Raw genomic sequence first — 19,159 nt, forward strand, 5'->3', positions numbered from 1 at the left:
TTGCGGTTCTATTTAAGTACTGTATATGTATAGATTGACCGTTGAATTCAAAAATTCAAAGGAAAAAATTAAGTCTCGCACTCTGCATGAGAGGACACATGCTAACGACATACACAGAGAGGACACTAGTGACACCAGTGGTGAAATTTGGAATATAGTCAAAGTATCACTATTGATGATAATGGTCTAGAACAAAATGCGTTGATATTTTCAAAATAAATATTCATTTTTACAACTTTATTACTACTGTCTATAAAGTGTTAAATTGTATCTCCTTTCGTCCATATTATTTGAAAACAAACATTTAGCAAAACTTCATGATTTATAATGAAAATTTAAAGTATTCAATAGTTTGAATAAAACTAATATTGACTTATGGGTAAGATAGGTAAATAATTGAAATTTTAGGTAAAAACCAGGAGTTGACTTACTCACGAGTGTGTATGTTAATTGCTGATGTTGATTTAGACCAGAGAGAATGAAATCTGGCATATCTTCCCCACCTGCTACAATTCTGTCAATTTTAAACACTTTGCTTCATCTTTAAAATTTCACTCATGCCTGAGTATGATTATCACAGTTTGGCTCTCTGTAGAGGTTCAATAAAGGTAAAAATAATCAGTTACATTGGTCAGTCGATAAGAGTTGGGGTTAACTCAGTCCAGGATTTAATGTGTCCAAAAAAACTCCTCCTTTCCTCATTATCCTGAGTTTATCTGATGCAACTGTGTAATCTGTTTCAAATCATCACTCCAATGAAGCAGGGCAAATATTGTATTTTTGTGGGTGAAGTTGTAATCTCATTTAGCCTAATTAACAAGGCGTCTTGCAGGAATGTTTATGTGTATGTTCTCTTGATCAGGTGGTCACCACGGACCTCCACCACCAGTGTACAACGGGTCACACAGGAACGTCAGCATCCGCCCCACTAGCTGCCGGTATTTGCGCCCTTGCACTGGAGGCAAATCGGCGTCTCACCTGGAGGGATATGCAGCATATTGTTGTGCGCACTGCCAAGCCTGCCAACCTTAAGGCACCTGACTGGAGTGTGAATGGTGTCGGTCGTAATGGTAAGCATGGAGTCGCTCACAAAAGTGGGGCCTGGCTGAAATATTAAAAAGGGACACTAAAAAATCAAACATCGTTGTTCAGGAAAACTTCAAAATGGAATACTAAGTAAATATAAAGAACATGAAAGCAATTCCACATATAAATTAATAGGTTTGGAAAATGATAAAAATTTTTATGAACGACCCCCCTTTTACATTCTTTTGCTGTATTTAAGAAGATATAGCCAAAGGTAATATTTTTATTATTATTTTGTATTCTACCATTTAAGTTAGGTTTAGGATGGATACCCCTACATTTACTAGCCTCTCCTAACAAAACAGAAATTGGCACTCCATACTATAATAAACCCTTTTTAAAATACACGTCCTTCCTTCCTCCATTCAATCCATGCCCATCCTTTTCTTTCCCTTCCTCTCTCCTGACTAATCTACTCCCCTCTATCACTGTCATCAATATTCCATAGCCAATATAAATGCTTCGGAATCATCTTTCTTGTCTTGTTTCCATTTCTCTCAACAAGCCCTTACTTGCCAGTCATATCAGGCCTAGCACTTCCTTGTTTGTTTCCTTTAGGCCCATTTCAGTTTTTTTCGTCATTCTCTGCTTCTACATTTCAAAAGCCTCCAATATATGTTTATTGTCATGCCCCACCAACTGAGTGTTCATGCTTGTAGTATGTTGCTTGTATTTCATGTTTGTAGATAGGAAACTTTTTAAATGTGGAGATGAAGAAAGATGGAAAAGGTGAAATGTATGGAAAGGAAAACAAAGAGTAAGTTCTAGGCATCTTGGGAGAGGAAAAGGGAATGCTGTGAATACTCAAAAGGATGCAGGAATGATGGTTGCAGATCATTAGAATTAGGGATGGAATGTTGAAGACTCTAATAAAGAACGTGATGCAAGCAAGGAAGAGGTGGGAAAAGAATAGGTATGTTGAAGGATTTAAGGTTGAAGAAAGAATGGGAAATTAAAGAAGTTTGTATTTTAGGGTAGTTTGTGAAGTTTTATTCTCTTGGGTGAGACTTAGAAATGAAATAATAGTTATTCTGTTTGTCCTTCCAAAATCTACTTGTATTAGTAAACCCCCATCAATAATGTGTCTAGATCAGTATGTGCTAAATGAGATATCCTTCCCCTTTATTCTTGATAACATTAGAATATCCTTTAATTATGAGTCTTATTGGCTTTCTTTGGTGATGTGTAGATGAAAGAATTGCATGTTAATGAACTGCTAAGTGGCACTTTATTGTGAGGATAGAGCCTTTAGATTTTCACCGGAGGCTTCAAGATTCAAATACCAGTGTTTTGAAATTACTTTCTGAAATTCATACATTGTGATTTTTTGGATTTAGGAACATAGTGGGAAATACCAGTGTTTTCAGGGCCTGGGAACCAAAATCCTAATGGTGAATTTGTGAATTTCACAAGTGATCACTTGAAAGTATGAAATATGATGAAATAACTGCTATATTTTCAAAGTTCTGAAACATCCGATGACTGCTGGTATTTCTTAATGATACCTGTGATATTTATATCATCCTTTTCGAGGATATTTTTCGATTGTGGGAATGTTTCCTCTTTTTACTCTTTAGAATAATGCCAATTTCAAGTACTCAGAAATGTATTATTTTTTAGTCCAGGAATGTTTACTCTTTTGTACTATTGTGATGATTTGCAAAATGTGTGGATTTCTGTCCACTTCTTGAAGGATAAGGTTATTTTACTTCTCAGGATTCATTGCGAATTTTTTTTACAAAGATTTGTGATTAGGAATTGTGTGTTGTATATATTAGGATGCAGTATGTGAATAAATTACCACATTGCACGCCAAATAGCCATTCATTTTATTTGATGAAGCTAAAAATATGCTGAATGAATCATGCCTTTGAACTTAACTATGTGAACATAACTGAAGGGCTCAATGTGTAAAAGATTAAAATATAATTTTCCTAGGCTATTTTCATTGTTTTTGTTTCTCTGAAGGAATTAAATGGGTATTTTTGTTAACACATATTGATCATACTAACCAAGATAGTATTACAATTTAAAGCATACTGAAAGCTATTTTTAAATGGATTTGTTGAAGTTCTACCTTTGGAAAATTGAAAATGGTTTTAAAAAAGAAATCTTGCCAAGGAGACCACTACCAACTAAACTCCAATGAATTGCTTCTTCATTATTAGTTGATATAAAAAAGTATTCCCGTAATGACAAATCCTCATTATCCAGGGCTGTTTTAAACATGGCCTGCCAATTAATGAAAACAGTCCAAATTCTGAATGAATACTACCTTGATCAAAAATTTCCCGGAATTTATTCAGAAAATTAAAAATACAAGTTTATTCATCTAAATCTATATTGTCCCCTTCAAAGTAATCCCCATCGACTGCAACACACTTATGCCAGCGCTTGATCCAATCCTCGAAACATTTTTTATATTCGTTTTTCGGTATGTCCATCAGTGCTTCCTGCGATTTTTCCATTACTTCCTCTCGGCTGCTAAAACGCGTTCCCCGTAATGGTTTTTTAACTCGATTGAACAGAAAGAAGTCACAGGGAGCCAAATCAGGTGAATTCGGTGGCTGTTGGATGGTATTTGTTGCATTTTTCGTCAAAAAATTACGAATAATGATAGCACTGTGCGACGGTGCGTTATCATGGTGCAAAATCCACGAGTTTTCTGCCCACATTTCTGGTCTCTTTCGGCGAATTGCTTCACGCAAACGTCTCATAACGCCCAAATAATACTCTTTGTTTACTGTCTGGCCTTCTGGCAAAAATTCATGATGCACTACACCGTTGTAATCCATGAAAACCGTCAGCATTGCCTTCTTTTTTGACTGAAAACGACGTGGTTTTTTTGGTCTCGGCTCATTTGGTGAACGCCATTCACTTGCCTGATGTCTGGATTGCGTGTCGTACTCATAAACCCACGTCTCGTCTCCAGTAATGATCCTTCTGATGAATGTGGGATCGGATTCAGCCTCGCAAATCATGTCTTTTGCGACGTCAACACGGTCTCTTTTTTGCATGAAATTGAGGTCTTTTGGCATGCTACACGACGGAAACCCAAATCATTAACCACAATGTCTTGGGCGGATCCATAGGCAATGTTCAAGTCCTCCGCTATTTCTCTGATGGTTAATTTGCGGTTATTGACCAACATTTCTTTTACTTTATCAATTTTTTCACCGACTTTCGATGTCGATGGTCTGCCACTGCGTTCATCATCTTCGATTGACTCACGACCACTTCTGAACCGCTCGTGCCACTGGTAAACGACCGTTTTTTTTAGAGAATCGTTGCCGAAACACTTTTCCAACATTTCCAACGTCCGTGCGCCACTAAATCCGTTTTTTACGAGAAATTTAATACAAGTTCGTTGTTGCAAATTTAAATCCATTTCTGAAATTGTAAAAAATCGCCAACACACACAGAGATAGATGTACTCTTGGCTACGTAACTTTTGCAAATGTCAAGTTATGACACTAAGATTTAAAGGGAATATCAACAACAGATGTACCAATTTAACAAAAAAAACAGAACTCAAATCGGAACGATGGGAGCGCCACACGGTGGTTATTCCGGGAACTTTTTGATCAAGGTAGTATAATTAACATGATGTTGATGCCTATTGATTTTATTGATTGAAAATGCCAATCAATTGATATTTTTGGTCATTAAAATTATTATTAACAGTTCTTACCCCTTCTTTTTTTTGCTTTTTTGTTGGAGATATGTATGATGAGTTTTAGAGAGGAGTCAGTATATTTATGCTATGCTCTTTTGCCTTTTCAGTGAGCCACTCATTTGGTTATGGTCTCATGGATGCCTCTGCCATGGTACGCATGGCCAGGACATGGAAAACGGTCCCAGAACAGCACAGATGTGAGGTCTTGGCACCACACACAGATAGGTGAGCCACTCTTATTTAGCCAAATGCTTTGCTATCTTAACTGTGAAACAAATGATAATATTATTTTTTATTTTTCTGAATGATTGTACTCTAGGATAATCCACAGATCATATAAGGCACATAAATAAGGAGTGCAAGGCAATAAAATATTCATTTAACAAACTTAATAATCATTAAAAAAATTCATGAATCCATTAATACAACTTTTCAATGAAGATAATGGGAACTCTATTGAATAAATATGGATCTATAAATAAATAAGTTTCAGCCATTTTACCGCTTTTCTTATCCTAATATGCACCTATGTGTGCTTTGTAGGTGCTTATCTGCTTTGTTGTGTTTAGCCTGTATAGACTACTATATTTCGTTCCAAAATTTTACCATGTGTTGTATCCTGTCTATTGACGCTTCAATCTTGATTGTTTGTTGCTCATTGATTTCTTTCTTTCCAGGCAAATTCCAGCCAAAAGCCAAGTTGTCCTTAAGCTAGAGGTTAAGGAATGTGCTGGAGTCAGCTTCCTTGAGCATGTTCAGGTAATTCCACATGATTCTGCAGTGCAGAAACCCTTAGCAGCGAGAGTGAGGTACTAAGAACCTCCCCCCACCCTGATTTGTGTTTTTTATATGCCTCAGGGCTTAATACAAGATGGGCTGTACTCCTTTCTCTGATACCAACATAATCCTAGGTATCAGTAAAAGGAAGGGATACTAAATCTTTAGATATCAGGAATGCTGAGTAAGGAGCTCAAGAAAGAGCTTGTAGGAACATTAATATGGAGCATGATTTTGTGCACAGTCAATGAAGGCATTGATTGAAGGCTTTTGAGATGTGGGTGTGGAGAAGGATGGAAAAGGTGAAGTGGACAGAAAGGAAAACAAATGAGGAAGTAGTAGGCATGGTGCTGGCGTAGGAAAGATTTTTGGGAGAAATCCAAATACTTGTAGGAAAGATGAATGCAGAGCATTTTGATTGGCGATGGACAGTTCAAGATGGCAATAGAAGGAAAAATGTTAGGGAAGATATGGAAGGGGTAGGAATTGGTTGGGTATGTTGGATGGAATGAAGGGAGGAGAGAAATATGCGGGATTGAATAGGGACTTACTTTGTGTCCGATTTCAGGGACGAAGGGTGGAAAATGTGAAGTGGACAGAAAGGAAAACAAATGAGGAAGCATGGTGGGAGCGGAAAGAAGGTTGTTGGGAAAAATCCAAAGGAGGCAGGAAAGATGGATTCAGGGCATTTTGATTGGGAGTGGGAATTTAAAAATTGATAAAGAAGGGAGGCCGGATGTTGGGCAAACAAGGAAGGGGAAGGACATGTTGGACAGAATTATGGGATGAAAGAAGTACGCGAACGTGAATTGGAGCCTACTGTAATGTTGAATTTCAGATTGTGTTTTGACTAGGGAGGCAAATAATGTATCGTTGTTCAAATCATCCAAATAGTATATATAATATAAATAATAATAATCATCCAAAACCTTCCTGAAATGGTAGAAGACCAATAAATAATAATACTATGGAAAGGGAAGAAGTAATGCAGGCAAATAATATAATGTAAAATCATTAGAAGACTTGCATGGCTGGTTAGTAGATTTAGATCCTTCAGTTCTTGATTAATTTCATAGCACTCATTTGTTGTTGACAGGCAAAAATCAGCCTGGTGTCGCCAAGGAGGGGTGACCTTCAGATTCACCTGACCTCACCAGCGGGCACCCGAGCAACACTGCTAGCGAGGAGACCTCATGACATATCTCGCTCAGGGTTTCAGTTGTGGCCGTTCATGTCAGTTCACTCGTGGGGTGAGAAGCCCCTTGGAATATGGCAGCTTGAAATCCACAATGAAGGACGTTACTTGGGTGAGCAGACAATATCATCAGTCACAGTGACATTATTTATTTTCATAACTTTTTTGTTGTATCACCCTTCATTATTAGTGAAGTCCCTTTGTCCTCAACAGATGGCAGTATATCGTTCACATTATTCGAAAGATACATAACCATTGTAAATATATTTATTATGATTGATTGGAACGAAAAATATGGCTTTGCTCTGTTTGGCATTGAGTACATTTTTGTGCTATAAATGCTCATTTATTGATGTAATAGGAGCTGTAATATCATGCTACAAATACACTCTATGATAAATTTTACTACATGTATGATCTTTTGGGCTTAATATTCCAAATAGGTTGCATAATTAACCATTGGTGAGCTGAAGTAATGATGACTGGAAGTCTTCATATGCCTCAATTTGTAGGTTAGAACTTTATTTTTGTTTCAACTCCGAAGTCATAGCTGAGGACAAAAATTGTTGGTTTTTTTATTATTTATTTCCTGGTGAATGTTAATCATGTTGTCTCCATCCAGTTTCTGTGAAGATGAAGTCAATATTTTCATACATTTTGTGTATCTTTAAAAAATCAACATCATCATCATCAATAGATCCATTTTCCCATTGTCAGTGTTCAATGAACAGGGAATATGCACTGAACATATCCTCTTTAAATTCACCATTCCCTTGTAACTGTTGGTGACTTACATATGCACACTGGGTGGGTTGAATTATTTGTGGTGTATTGTGATAACACATACTGTGAGCTGGATACATGTTTTGAGTGCTTCAAGTGAAGGGTTAAATTTTAAGTATCATAATGACTGTGAATTCCTGGGTGTTATTCTTCCCACTGGATTACCCTTTTTATTTTATCTAAGATATGACAAAAATGGCTTTACTAATATCTGAGTAACTCTTGGCTGTGAATCTCTTGTTACTCTTTTCATTTAATAATGCTGGTGGTCAGATTACTTAACTCAACTAACAGTATCAATGTTTCTCAAATTTGTATTTGGTACACACACTTGATATATGTTGTTATTTGTGTAAATGTGCAGCTTTTATTTGTAACTTTTTCAAAACATTGGCTGTGTTGCAGCATCCCTTGTTCACTAGTGGTTTTCATGTTTTTTATTGATTAATCAAGGTGATTTTGCTGTTCTAATCTAATAATTTCTCTGCCAATATTAGACAAAAATTTTCTAAGAAAAGCACCAACCATTGAAAGCCAAAGTTTCTATCATTTTACTACTATATCATGTGAATAACTATTGAATTTTATATGAAAAATGAATGCTACATTTTTAAACACTTTTATTAATAATTAAAATGGTTAAAAGATGTTGGCCAGGCTGTTACATTTAGCTCATTATTTTGTTTTTAATTGGGTAATGAAGATCAGGTTTTCTATTTAATTTCCAATTTTTTTTAAATTGCCAAAGGAATTTAGAGTCTATAAATCAAGAGTTGTTACTTTTCGTGTGTGAATGGTAGCTGTAGATAAAATTTTTTGTCAAAATAATTTAGCAAAACTTAGCAGACTGAATTCTAATAAGCATTGGTGAATAAAATGGGCTTTATCTATGACTTTTAGTTGACCAATGTGTGGCATCACTTTCCTCTAAGTCTTTATGCATTTATGTTGTTCTCATTACAAGTTGATATGACTGTATTCTAAATTTTACTCAAGTATTCTCACCTCTTCTCTAATGGAAGAATGAGTCAGATGGAATGGGTGTCATAAAAGGGTTCTCATATGAAGTGGTTTCTATATAAATAAATTCCATTATAGAGAGGTCCTTAAATTTGGTGGTTCTTTAATTAAGTGGTTTCTCCATAAAATGGTTGTTCTGTAAACAGATTAGTTATTCCATGATAGTTATTCCATGAAGAAACTAATACAATGTTTTTTTTTGTCATTCTGTCCATTAACTATTAATAGAGGCATCCATACGGTATATCTGCGCGATACTTTCAAAAGGTTTTGGTGCTTTTCTGTCAATGCAAGGTTGATTCTTTTTTCAAATAGCCCTCTCGGATTGGTTCCTTCCCTCTAACCACCACTCACCACTCTTTCTCTTTGTGCCTCTGCCCTCTGTGCATCTCTGCAGGGAGAGCTACCTTGCGGGAGTGGGCACTCATCTTTCATGGCACCCCTGAGAATCCAGAAAACCAGCGACCCCCCACAGTCCTTCCAGCCCCCCATCCCCCAAGGAGGGCCTCCACCCTGCCCCTTCCCGCCTCCTCCTCGCAGTCCTCGCGAACCAGGGGCCACCCGTCAGGGCCCCCCAAGAAGAACAAGTACTACCCCCGTGGTCGGAACGGCACCAATGAATCCCCTCTCCTTTGGGTGACTCCCCTCACGCCTCCTCCACCCCCACCTACACCTGAACCCCCTAATCCTTACCCCCTGCATACCCCCTCCCTTCAGCCGCCACCCTCACACTACCCCCTTGGGTACCCAGCAATCCAAGATCGACCCACCCCATCCCCTCACAGGGTCCCCACAAATCCCTGGGGCCCGCTGTTCCTGGGTGAGGGGATTGCCAACACCCCTTCACCCATTGCGGGCCCTGTCTCCCGTATTGCCGACCCCAGTCGTCACCCTCCTGACCCGCTGTCAGGGTTCCTGGGTGGCCCTGGGTCTTTGGGCCCTCCCCCAAGACCTTCCCCTCCAAGGCCCCCACCCCCCCGCCACCACCAGATCCCAGCTAGCCTGCCAAGAGGTCCGGATGAAATGGATTCTACCGGCAACCATGGAATAGGTCTGTCTCGTCCGCTTTTGTACATCATCCAAGTCTATGTTCTCTCACATCTTCAAAGAATCCTTAGAAGGCATCTGGAAGCATATATTGGGATAATAATGCACCTGGCAAAACCACTAGAAAGAGAGAGAGCATTGTTCTGCATCTTGAAATGGAGGCACCCCTTGTGTTTTTAATTATTTATTTATAATTTTTTTCAGTGCATGCTATCTGTTACATGAACAAAATGGGTAGTGATATTGTTTCCAGGATATTTACCTATATTTCTGCAGCATGGTAGTAGAGTTATTTTGCATTGATTTCACTCTTATGTTCCACTGCATTGATTTCCCTTTGTAATGAATTGGTATTCTCTGGATCATCAAATTATCATACTTCTTCACTTTTGATTTGATTAGAAAAATCTACTAGTTTTCATCTACTTATGTCAATTTTTTGTATTTTGGATAGTGTGTAAGAAGAAGTTGTTGTTTTATTATCCTTTAGATTCGTTAGTCGCATGGTTAACTTATTGTGTTCTACAGCATGATTGCATGTCTATTTTAAAATTGAGAGCTTCAGCATGCTACTAATTTTATTTATATTAGCTGATCTAATTCTTTTTTTGTGCTGTTGTAATTAAATATAAGTGGCTATTTATGAGACTATACTTCTGTTGTGAATAATTCAAGCTCCTTCCTTTTCTCATTCACTTTTCATTATAAATGTAATTGCTTTTCCCCTCCACATGCCTATAATTATTGAGTAGTTCTGTTGACTTTAAATGAATAGTGACTATTGTTTCCCTGGGGTCCAGAGGAGCCCGGGCGGCAGAATATATATCCATGAATTAAAAAAATCAAACCTTTCCACAATGCCTTTCAAAATTTAAGGTCTTTGTATGAAGGTTTAGTGATAAAAAACTCCCAACTTTGATATTCATGTTTGCAAAGATTTGTCTTTCTTTATAAAGGAAGACAATGATGTCCAAAATATTCCAATAAACTTGCAAGATTTAAAGTTTTCATTTTAATCCATAAATGGTTCATTTAATGTTCTTCCTTCATTGGGAAAAGACAAATCTTTGCAAACATGAATATCAAAGTTGGGAGTATGTGTGTGTGTATATATATGTAGTCCTGGGAATAGAGCATTGGAATGCTGACTGGAGGGGCCCGGGTTTGATTCACGGGCAAGGCACTCTGGGCACCTCCAGCTCCACCCAAGCTATGTGATTTTTTGGGTACCAGATCTTCCTTGGAAATCATAACCGGCACAGGGAAAGGAACTGGCCCCCCTACCCTGATGTGTGAATTACACATGCCGTTGGGCTTATTACTGGATGAACTCTACCATTACCTACCAAACCGACCTTCAGGTTAATTACTGTGTTTATGGTTTTATATATATATATATATATATTATATTATATATATATATACACACACACACACACACGAGGGTCATCCAGAAAGTAGTACCCGTTCGTGAAATAAAGACACAAAAGTAAATATTAACAAACATAAAAAATTTTATTTGAAAGAGGATACTTTAAACTACTTCTCAACATAATCTCCAAGCAAATTAAGGCATTTGTCATAACGTGTGACAAGTTTCTGTATTCCTGCTGCATAGTCCTTCGCCGCCAGCTCATTGAGATACGCGAGGGACCCATCTTGCACAAATTTTTGCATAATGCAGATGGTGTTTAACAATTTCATGAACAATTGTTCGAGAAACATTGGGAAAATGCTCACAGATGTCATCAATTGTGACGCGCCGATCGTTCCTCACGAATTCGTCAACTGAGCTCACCAGTTGGTCTGTAATGACAGACGGTCTCCCCGAACGCTCATCGTCGTGTGTGTTCCCCCTCCCCATGTTGAAGTTGCGACACCACCGCCGAACAGACGACTCGTCCATTACATTGTCTCCATACACCTCCTTTAATTGGCGATGAATATCACATGGGCGAACGTTTCTTGCATTGAGGAATTTAATCACTGCCCTCACTTCACAACTGGCGGCGTTCTCAATTTTTTTAAACATTGTAAACAATCACAGAAACAACACAGGCAATGCTAGCGTCACGCAACTTGGCTCAGAGAAGGCAGACAAGCCACTGAAGCTATCTGACCTCGTCCAGCGGCTACTCGCGTCGTCAGCACTTCATGCGGCACGAACGGGTACTACTTTCCGGATGACCCTCGTGTATATATATATATATATTATATTATATATTATATATATATATTATATATATATATATATATATATATATATATATATATATATTATATATATATATATATATATATATATATATATATATATATATATATATATATATATATAATAAAAACACTGATATAGATTTTTAACTTATAGAAACACAACAAAAGGACACTCACAGTTTTGACATTTCGATGGAACGCCCATCATCATCAGAATGCCAAGCAATGTCATTCCTTTGTGTTTCTGTTTTAAGAATCTATGGGTTTAAGGGTTTGTTGGTGGAGAAAGGTATGTTCAAGTTTACCCATAAAAAGATTGGCATATGCAGGAGCCATACGTGTGCTCATTTCAGTGCCTTTAGTTTGTAAATAGATTTTGTCGTTAAATTTGAAAATATTTCTGGTGAGGACAAGTTGAGTCAGTTCGATGAGGAAATCTGTGGACTGGGTGTATGGTGTGGTTTGTAAGGAGAGGTAATATTTCAGGGATTCTAGGCCTTCTTTGTGGGAGATGGAGATGTAAAGGGATGTAACTTCTATTGTGGCCATGAGAATGGTCATGTTGTGAGGAATTGGGATTGAGTTTAAACATTCCAGAAAGTGGTATGAATCTTTAATGCAAGAAGGGAGTGAAGTGACTATGGGTTGATGGTGGTGGTCTGTTTGTACAGTATTTTGTTCAGCGGGTGAGTTCATGCTGGAAACAATGGGGCGTCTGGGGTAATTGGTCTTGTGGATTTTGGGTAGCCAATAGAAATGGGGGGTCTTAGGATTAGGTGGAGAAAGAATGGATATATCTTAGGATGAGAGACCTTCTTTGGGATCAAAATTGGATAGAAAAGAGAGAATTTCCATCTGATATGAAGGGTCAGGAACTTGGGGCAGGAGGGCATAGCAAGGAAGGTTGTTTAATTGACGTAATGTCTCAATGTCATAGTCTTTTTGTTTAGCATGACAACGGATGACCCTTTGGATGGCTCTCGTCGATTTACTTGGCTTTTTATTTAATTATAGGCTTACTTATACAGCTGATACAACTGATTTAACCCCTTGAGTGCCATGGGTAACTGTTTAATTTCATGTGAAAATTTCCAGGTTAATTTAAAAAGATATGCAGAATATATGAAAAATGCTTGTAATTATTGAGAGCAATTTACTGAAAGTTGATAAAAATTTTAAAAATGAGTAGCAAAAAAGAATAAAGCCTAAAAATAAGAATTATTCAAATGAATGACACAGTTTCAGGCATTACATGGTGGAAATCCTTCATGATGAAAGAAGACACTTGGCTTTTCCACGTAGAATATTTTTATTACAACCTAGGTTTCGTTACAGCATAGCATCTTCAGGTTACAGTGTAAAATCTTCAGATCTTGATCGTGAAGGAAGGGAAAAACTTTCCCAGTCAGTCTCCTCTGGAGAAATGACTTTTTTTGATTAAATGAAAATTTGAAAAGTATACCTATACGACTAGCGCTAAAAAATGGATAGTGCTGAAGTGCAATATGCATCATACCTAAACCTGGCTGTTGCCGTGGGGCGGACTCTGCTCCAAGTCGACTGCCACTTGACGTGGCGATGAGTAGAAGAGTTGCACGGTGTGCACAGAAGGGTCTGGGCTTGAGCCTGCCCGGACCCACTATCAGTGCAGATCTTGGTGGCATTATCAGGCATCGTCATTGTTTAAAAAAAATATAAGCAACCACTGCTTACATTTTTTTAAAACAAGGATTTTGGTTTGGTGGAATAAAATACTGATGTACCAATAACCAATTCAAATATGAATAAATTATTTCATCAGCAAATTCAGCCTCTAAGATCTGTGAATTACTGTAGCTAGCTGCTTTTTCCTTCCACTGAATTGGTTATTTTGTGATAGCCTCCTAATCATCTCAAATATTTCAGATAACTGTTAAAAAATTGAATGGTATTAATAGACATTTTCAGAAAAGATGCATGTTGTACACAATACTTTTAAGAAACAAATAGTATATTGCACAATATTTTTACAATTATAGCTTTCACGCAGTAGCGTAGGCAAGTATTGATAGTTATTCAACTAGAGATCAATGATTAAGAGTTTAAGGGACCTTAAAGCATTTAAGACAAAATTTTTGGCGTTTGAAGATTTTTTATGAGGAATTGAATGTGTGATTTTGAGTATTTTGAGATTACTTTTAGAAAAATGTAGAAAATATTAATTTTTTATGAGATATGAGATCAAGGAGTTAGCATTCTTGTCTGTAAGGTTAGAAAACAAATTTTAAGTGATTTGTATAAGATTTTCAAGAAGTTGAAAGATGTTAAAGGCTCACATTAAATGTATTTTTTAGGAGACTGGTCACATGTTGTTAAGTCGTTTGGGAAATAATATTGAGGGAGTTGAAAGGCATATACTCTGATATAGGTTGATATTTAAATAAAAAATTCCAGTGAAAGAAATTAGTGGTACAACGATACACAAGAGATATATTTATAGTAAGATAAAAAAAGATGTAATTTGAGATGAGAGTTAAACTTTTACAATGTTGCATTTCAATATTTACTACCACAACCACCTTCCAAATAATAATGTCATTGTAATGGTTTTATAACTGAAAAAAACTACTGCGACTACTGCTACCTGCTTGTTGTAATATAGCAGTAAAAGTAATTGTAGCTTCCAAAGAAACCGTGGGAGATGCCGCAACAGTGACTTTTAATGGAGTCATCCACTAATATACATTTCAATGCAACAATTTCAGAGTGTAAAAATCATTCGCCTTGACCGGGATTCAAACCTGAATCCCTCAATGTCCGATCAAGTGCTTTAGCCAGTTAAGCTATCGAGGCATCCTCTTAAACTCTGAAACAGAGTTGAGGGATCCGGGTTCGAATCCCAGTCTAGGCGAATGAATTTTACCATCTGAAATTGTTTTATTGCAATTTTAGCTGTACCATTTCTGTAGTACTTGAGGCTGTGGTGGTGAATTTTGGAATGCAACTAAAAATATCGCTATTGACGATAATGGTTGTTACTGTCAATCTATCAAGATATTCGAAAAATTAATATTGATTGTCTACAACTTCATAACTACCATTAAAAGGCTTAAATAATGTTTCTTTTTGTCCTTATTGGTTGGGAACAAGTATTTAGCAAAGGTTCACATGTTAAAATTAATTCACTGGAAGCTAGTGTCAACTTATACTCAAGATATGTACAAAAAAAATTGGAAATTTTCTGTAAAAATTCAATTCAAACCTATACCAAAAGTATTTATGGTATATGTACTTGGATTGACCAAATTAATAATCTCTCCTCTCTACCTCTTTTCCCAGCAACGCTGACTGAGTGGAATATGCTCTTGCATGGCACGGGCATGGCCCCCGGCATTGACAGCAGCATAGGAGGCCGTCCTGGAGAGGGCAATGGCATTGCGGCACGGAACAGCAGTGGCATGGAAGGATCAAAGGACAAGGGTGGGGTAGGGGGATTGGATGTCGCGAAAGGAGGAGGTGGTCAGGTGCTGCCTATGCCAGCCGATGTCCTCGTCGGTGGCCATGGTAGGGCTAGGTGGAAACAGGATGGAGGCACAAGCAAGGGGACGTCATCCCCACAAGGGGGTGTCGGGCCCAGTCAGCGCAACAACAATAACAACAACAAGGACAGCGGCAACGATGGATTTGGTCGAACATCGGCATCACTGGGAGGTGACATGGTGGTCCTGGCTCCCTCCGGCTGCAACGCCACCACCCGTGGGTGCATAGGTTTGTGCCTTCTTCTCGTTTTCCTGTGCGCAGCTTCCTCCTCCCACGTGATTTCCCTCTCGCCCCACGAACCTCCAGCCAGTCGGATTGACTTGCGGAGGGGGGAGGGCGGTGTCAAGGCCAGCACATGCAGCGGCATGGTCGGCACGAGCTCCGTGATTTGCCCCACGGTCCCTGCAGGGCCACGAGACAGAGAGAATGGTGGTGACGTGGGGAGCAGATGGCTCCGGACGGCCAGATAATGAGATGTCTCTCGCAATATAACGATATATGCAAATATATATATGTATACACACATAAACTAAAGTGTATATGTATATATATATATGTATGTATATGTAAAGAGATGTATTACCGATGTGGGGTTGTAATCAATGTATTATGATGACGACGTAGGATGATATCGTTTCCTCTCAATCCCCATCTGAAGTCGTCTCTTGTGTGTGCCCTGTGGAGCAATTTGTGTGCAAGTATGCACTCAGGATGCACAATTTCCCCAGTGGGATGGGAGGGTCAAGATCATTTTTGTCCATGTATAGGGTTGATAATTCCCGTCACCCTGCCCCCTCTCAGGGAAATTAGAGGCATCCAAAGGTTAGGGACGTACTTGATGCAGAAGAGATTTCCCCCTTCCCCCTGAGAAAAAGAGACATGGGTGTGTATTGAAAGTATTTCACTGCCAATATTCTGTCGTCAATTTTCTTCTTGTGGAAGATCGGACAGAGACTTGTTTCGACTTGTTGTTGTTGTGCTTGCATATCCCGTTGGTGGTGGATGTGTGAGCCTGGGAAGAAGAGGAGGAGTTTTATGTTGCTTGACCCCTCTGTTGTTTGCCCTTGATCATTGACTACAATAGTATATGTGTGTGTATGCATGTATATATATGTATGTATATATATTTATATATATGTGTGTGTATATATATATATATATATATATATATATATATATATATATGTATATATACATACACATACACACAGGGTGCGGCAACATAACTTTCTTGTTTAAAGGGGTTTGGCTTTATAAAAAGGGAATTTTTTTGCCGCAGCCTGTATGTACATATACAGACACACACATATACATACATTAAAAAAGGGCTGATTCCCACCCCTCTCTGAAATACCCCCTTTTCCTTCCTATGCTCCCCTCCACCCTTTTCCTTCCCTCCATCCCCATCCTTGAAAATTGGCAAGGAAACATCACCTGCCTTTTTAGAGAGAAATTTTTTAAAGAACAGTGGGTGCCTTTCGTGTCAAATTCTGTGATTGGTGGAGCTGTGGTGGACTGCTGCATCAACAGTCTTCTCAATGTCCCACCAGCCAAGATCCTTTGCTACAGTCCCAGAGGATAAACACCAAATCCTTGAGGGAAAAGGCATTTGTTGGCAAGAGACTTAGAATTGGTTGAAATCGGAGGACCTGACTGCATTCATTTGACACTTCGCTACTTTTACAGAGAATTAAAGGCTTTTTTGATTCTCCTTCAAAAATGAAATATATATAAAATAAATAAATATATATATATATACATATATATGCATATATATGTAAAAGTTTTTTGATGCCTAAGCAGTGTGTTTGCAATTGCTTCTAAGTGATGAATGTGCGATGAGGATTTGTGGACATTGAAATGACATTTATCACCTGGGCAATAAAAATCCCATGAATGATATCAGCTGTAGAATCAGTCGGGACAATTTTTGACTCAGCATTCTTTGTCACTAAGGATTTCTAAAACATGGCTGCTCATTTTGTCTTTCCTCGATGCTATTATTAATTCCTGTGCAAGCTTAAATAAAGCATCACTTTGGTCTAAAGCTCTATGCCTTTTCTAATGGAAGACAGAAACTTCTAATAATTGATCTTGGAAGTGGCCTTTTAAATTTGAGTAAGGACTTTGAAGTATATGTCAATAGGCCTTTAAATGCCTGTAATATAAGTGATAAATGGGTCCCTTTGGAGTTTTGAGATGAATGAAGGCAAAAATTCCTCCCCAAGTCTACCCTCTTATATCATCAGCTTTCAAAAAAAATTAACTTACCGAAGCTCTAAACCAAAATACTCAGAAAAAATGAAGTTTCTTGAATGAGATGCCCTGATTTGTGGTGGTGCCTGTAATTTTCTGATCATTCTTCATCCGGTTGAGCTGAAACACTGAAGAGTGTTAGTTTTAGTGTTCTGTCTCTGCTGAGAAGAACATTGTTAGGCAAACATTCCTATGACCAAAAGTTGAGTTCTTGAATAGGTAGTGTAAGATGAGCCACATGAAAACATTTGAGGTTTCAGCTCTTGTCATTTGTTCTTCAGTTGTGGATATTTTTTTATTGTTTTAGAATTTTTTTTCAATTTGCATCACTCCAATTAAGCATAATTTAAAATTACTCCCTTCTGATTGCATCCCAGAGAGCACAAATATGCATGTTCTTTTCATGAATGTAAATGCGAGGATACTCGATGAAAACCAGTAGTATTACATGTTTGTGCATTCAAACACTTGTCCTTTTATTTGTGACTTTAGAAATGTGAGGAATGCATTCACATTTCTTTTTCTCATTTCTTCACATTTCATTCTCACCGGAAAGGAGGTGAGTCCTTCTCTCAACATTTAGTTTGGGGTATTCTTGGCTACAGTCTTAACAGTGTTCTAATGCCGTTAAAATTAGATGATTTCTCATAAATATTGCTGTTGAAAGCATTTATATGGACACATCTATGGATAACCTTGTGAAAGTAATAAATTATGGTTGAGCTGTTTGACCTACATAAAATATGTGAGTGTCTAAGCAGGCATTAGCATAATCTTGGTGGCTGTAAAGGATATGTGGTCAATTTCAAATTTGGGTCAGCACTTTGACCAATCTTGCATTACCACTTACATTCATGTTGGGTAGTCAGTCAAAACGGCTAGTTTTGACACCAATACAGAATGTAAAGGGGGTGTTAAGGTGTATGACTTTTCCAGGTTGTGTTTTGGCCAAAGTACAGGGATTTCCTCTTGAGATTTTATGTGTATGCCTCTTCTTTTGAAAAAGAAAGGAAATAATGGTAAAACCCATATATCACAGTCCTGCTTATGTTTTTCTTATGTTGCCACACGATTTTTTCAATTATTTGACATTCATATGTCCTCCTGTGAAGTGCAGATTATTATTTGTGCCATCTGGGATGCTAATTGTGGTGGTCCATGCCTCTCTGTCCCTTATAGAGATATATTTTATATCACAAAAGTTCAAAATACTCAAATCATCACTCATTTATTTAGATGTATTTTGCCATTTTTCACTTGTCTTCAACAATTATTTAACCAAAACTCATTGTAAATCATTGAAATGTGTTGACATCCCAAGTAAAGATTTGTGATTTTTGTACAGATTTTTGTTACACAGAAAGTTGTGTTATTGGCTCTTTAATTTGTCCTCCTGTGGCTATGCTTTAGGACATATGGAACTTTCACGTTTTTGTCTTCTCTAGGTGTAAAAGTAAGTGGCAAGAAATTAATGTGCATGTGGTTGACCATTGATTTTAATTAATGTGGATCACTTTTAATTTTTCATTTCCCATTGTTTTCTATCCAGCTGAAGTTAACATTCCAGCTTGATAGGTATTTTG

The 19,159-nt window shown here is 37.7% G+C and overlaps 1 protein-coding gene across 1 annotated transcript in view; it reads left to right on the forward strand.

Moving 5' to 3' along the window:
- The window catches only part of LOC139695504 (furin-like protease kpc-1), a 573,252-nt gene that overhangs the window by 543,285 nt on the left and 10,808 nt on the right, over nt 1-19,159 (forward strand). The window contains exons 8-12 of the mRNA XM_071594300.1: nt 863-1,070; nt 4,870-4,987; nt 5,440-5,521; nt 6,636-6,846; nt 15,120-15,548. Of these exons, the coding sequence (XP_071450401.1) occupies nt 863-1,070; nt 4,870-4,987; nt 5,440-5,521; nt 6,636-6,846; nt 15,120-15,548 (1,048 nt within the window). The remainder of the gene's footprint in view (nt 1-862; nt 1,071-4,869; nt 4,988-5,439; nt 5,522-6,635; nt 6,847-15,119; nt 15,549-19,159) is intronic.

The sequence above is a fragment of the Hetaerina americana genome, unplaced genomic scaffold (genome assembly GCF_022747635.1).
Source record: "Hetaerina americana unplaced genomic scaffold, ioHetAmer1.1.p SCAF_6, whole genome shotgun sequence".
In the NCBI taxonomy this organism is placed as follows: Eukaryota; Metazoa; Arthropoda; class Insecta; order Odonata; family Calopterygidae; genus Hetaerina; species Hetaerina americana.